General features: G+C 52.0%; 1 protein-coding gene across 1 annotated transcript in view; it reads right to left on the reverse strand.

The window, feature by feature from the left end:
• MMP25 (matrix metallopeptidase 25) overlaps positions 1-2,965 on the reverse strand; it is a 36,994-nt gene that overhangs the window by 14,751 nt on the left and 19,278 nt on the right. The window contains exons 3-4 of the mRNA XM_011950256.1: positions 2,802-2,894; positions 2,281-2,413 (exon numbers count right to left, since the gene is read on the reverse strand). Of these exons, the coding sequence (XP_011805646.1) occupies positions 2,281-2,413; positions 2,802-2,894 (226 nt within the window). The remainder of the gene's footprint in view (positions 1-2,280; positions 2,414-2,801; positions 2,895-2,965) is intronic.

Raw genomic sequence — 2,965 nt, forward strand, 5'->3', positions numbered from 1 at the left:
AAAAAAAAAAAAAAAAAAAAGAAGTCAATCATGTTACAAGGGACCACCCTAAAAGCCTCATTTTAACTTAATCACTTTTTGATCAGCTCTGTCTCCAACTACAGTCACATTCTGAGGTATTGAAGCTTTAACATACAAATTGTCCTTCTCTCTCTGGTGTTTTTGTTTGTTTTGTTTTGGTTTTGGTTTGTCTGTTGGTTTTGAGCTGGGGTCTTGCTCTGTCTCCCAGGCTGGAGTGCAGTGGTGTGATCATGGCTCACTGCATCCTCGCACTTCTAGGCCCAAACAGTCCTCCTGTCTCAGCCTCCCAAGTAGCTGGGACTCCTGGCCCAAGCCACCATGCCCATCTTTTTTCTTTCTTTTTTTTTCTGGTAGAGACGGGGTCTCCCTGTGTTGCTCAGGGGTTTCTTGAACTCCTAGGCTCAACCAGTTCTCCTGCCTCAGGCTCCCAAAGTGCTAGGATTACAGGCGTGAGCCACCATCCCAGGTTCAACATAGGAATGTTGACAGGGCACAATTTATTCCATAACAGATCCCATGTTTGTCATCAGATTGGCAAAATTTTGAAGTCTGACAATGCCAAGTATTGGCCAGGTGTGGCCCAGATGAAATTTGTTCTGTAGCCAGGTGTGTGGTGACTCGCACCTATAATCCCAGCACTTTGGGAGGCCAAGGCAGGAGGATCCTTTGAGGCCTGGAATTTGAGGGAGACCCAGCCTGGGCGACACACTGAGACCCTATTTCTACCAAAAACGGAAAGAAATAAATTGATGCTCTGCAGGAGAGGCAGCATTTGTTCATATAGAAATAAAATAAATAAATAAAAAGAAATTCACTCTCTGCAGATAGAAGCATGTTTTGTGATTTACCCTATGTCCCAAATTTGGTGTGCTTGTCCCTAATAAGGCCACAAGCACACCAAGAGAATAAGAAGAGTTGGATTACTCAATGAAGAGGCTTTCTGGGAGAGCAGAGTGTGCTCCCAGGCAGCTCTGAAAGTGGTTTGAGAGAGCAAGGAGGGTTTTGTTGTTGTTGTGTGTGTGTGTGTGTGTGTGTTTAATGGACTGTCACTCTGTCGCCCAGGCTGGAGTGCAGTGGTACGATCTGGGTTCACTGCAACCTCCTTCTCCCAGGTTCAAGTAATTCAAGGAGGGGCTTTTGTTGTTGTTAGGGGATAAAGTGGGATGAAGATCCCTTCCAACCAGCCAGGGCTTTCCTAATTTAAATTTCTCTGTAGTGCAAGGGAGAGAGCACCAGGGCCTTCGGATTAGCTTGCCTAGATGTGGGCACGAGGAGAAGAGAGGCAGGGGCTTTAAAGCTGCCAGCTGTAAAACATCAGAAAGGGAGTCGGATACTTTATTACCTAGTATAAATTAAAGCCTATGCGTTAGGCCAGGCATGGTGGCTCATGCCTGTAATCCCAGCACTTTGGGAGGCCAACACAGGCAAATCGCTTGGGCCCTGGCGTTCGAGACCAGCCTGGACAATATAGTGAGACCCTGTCTCTACAAAAAATACACAAATTAGCTTGGAATGGTGGTGCACACCTATAGTGCCAGCTACTTGGTAGGCTGAGGCAGGAGGATCACCTGTGTCAGGGACATTGAGGCTGCAGTGAGCTGTTCCTGCACCACTGCGCTCCAGCTAAGTGACAGAGTGAGACTGTCTTAAAAATAAATAAGCTGGGCCGGGCGCGGTGGCTCAAGCCTGTAACCCAGCACTTTGGGAGGCCGAGACAGGCGGATCACGAGGTCAGGAGATCGAGACCATCCTGGCTAACACGGTGAAACCCCGTCTCCACTAAAAATACAAAATTAGCCTGGCGTGGTGGCGCATGCCTGTAATCCCAGCTACTCGGGAGGCTAAGGCAGGAGAATCACTTGAACCTGGGAGGCGGAGGTTGCAGTGAGCCAAGATCCTACCATGGCACTCCAGCCTGGGCAACAAGAGCAAAACTCTGTCTCAAAAACAAAACAAAACAAAAAAAACCTTAGAGAGTGGGGGGGCGTCTCACTTTGTTGGCCAAGCTGGTCTCAAACTCCTGGCCTCAAGCAATCCTTGAGTCTCCGCCTCCCAGAGCCCTAGGATTACAGGCATGAGCCACCAGGTTCTTGACAAATGCTTATGGAAAGATGAATGTCTGAGGCCCTCTGGGGTTGGGGCCCGAAATCAGCATTTTCACAGCTCCGTGTTCCAGGAGCACACTGAGATCTAAAGACTGTAGGGCGGGGGTCAGGCTGTATGCAGAGGCAGGGCTGGGGAGGGATGGGGGCCACCTACCCATGCGGCCGGTCTCAGGCAGCCCCGCGAACCTCTGCATGACCTTGATGGCATCGCGCAACTTCGCAGGGCTCTGCAGCTGGGCCTGGGCAGGGTTGGGTGGCGGCAGGTAACCATAGCGCGTCAGCCAGTCCTAGGGCATCGGAGGGGACAGGTGAAGCGAGCTGGTGAAAAGTATGAGCTCTCCCTGCCCACCACCATCCTGGCAGCCCTGCCCCTCTCAGGCACCCAGACCCCAGGGTGCCAGCCCCGGATGCCTTCAGTCCCGGGTTTGTCAGTCTTTGTCTGGACTTCAGCTCCTCACCTCAGCTCCTTTCCCCAGCTTCAAATCCCAGCCCCAAACCTCCCCACAGACCCAAGAATCCGGGAGCCCAGACTCCATCCTCAGTCACTCTTTGGATATAGGAATCTTGCCCCTGCTTTCTCCGGACCCAGGAGTCCGGACCCGGCTTCCCTCTCTCAATCTCTCTGCAGACCCCAAGAACCTGCAGACCCTAAGAGCCTACGGACCCCGAACTCACCACGCCCAGGCTCACGTCCTGCGCCGAGGGCTTCGGGGCGCGCGCGGGCGGTGGCAGCAGCGGGAGCAGCAGCACCAGAAGCCGGGTATGGGCCTTACCACCAAGACCACCTGTCCCAACTGCAGGCCTTTATTTTATGAGATTTGATTCTGATGAGCATGGTT

The sequence above is a fragment of the Colobus angolensis genome, unplaced genomic scaffold (assembly GCF_000951035.1).
Source record: "Colobus angolensis palliatus isolate OR3802 unplaced genomic scaffold, Cang.pa_1.0 Scaffold303, whole genome shotgun sequence".
Classification (NCBI taxonomy): Eukaryota; Metazoa; Chordata; class Mammalia; order Primates; family Cercopithecidae; genus Colobus; species Colobus angolensis.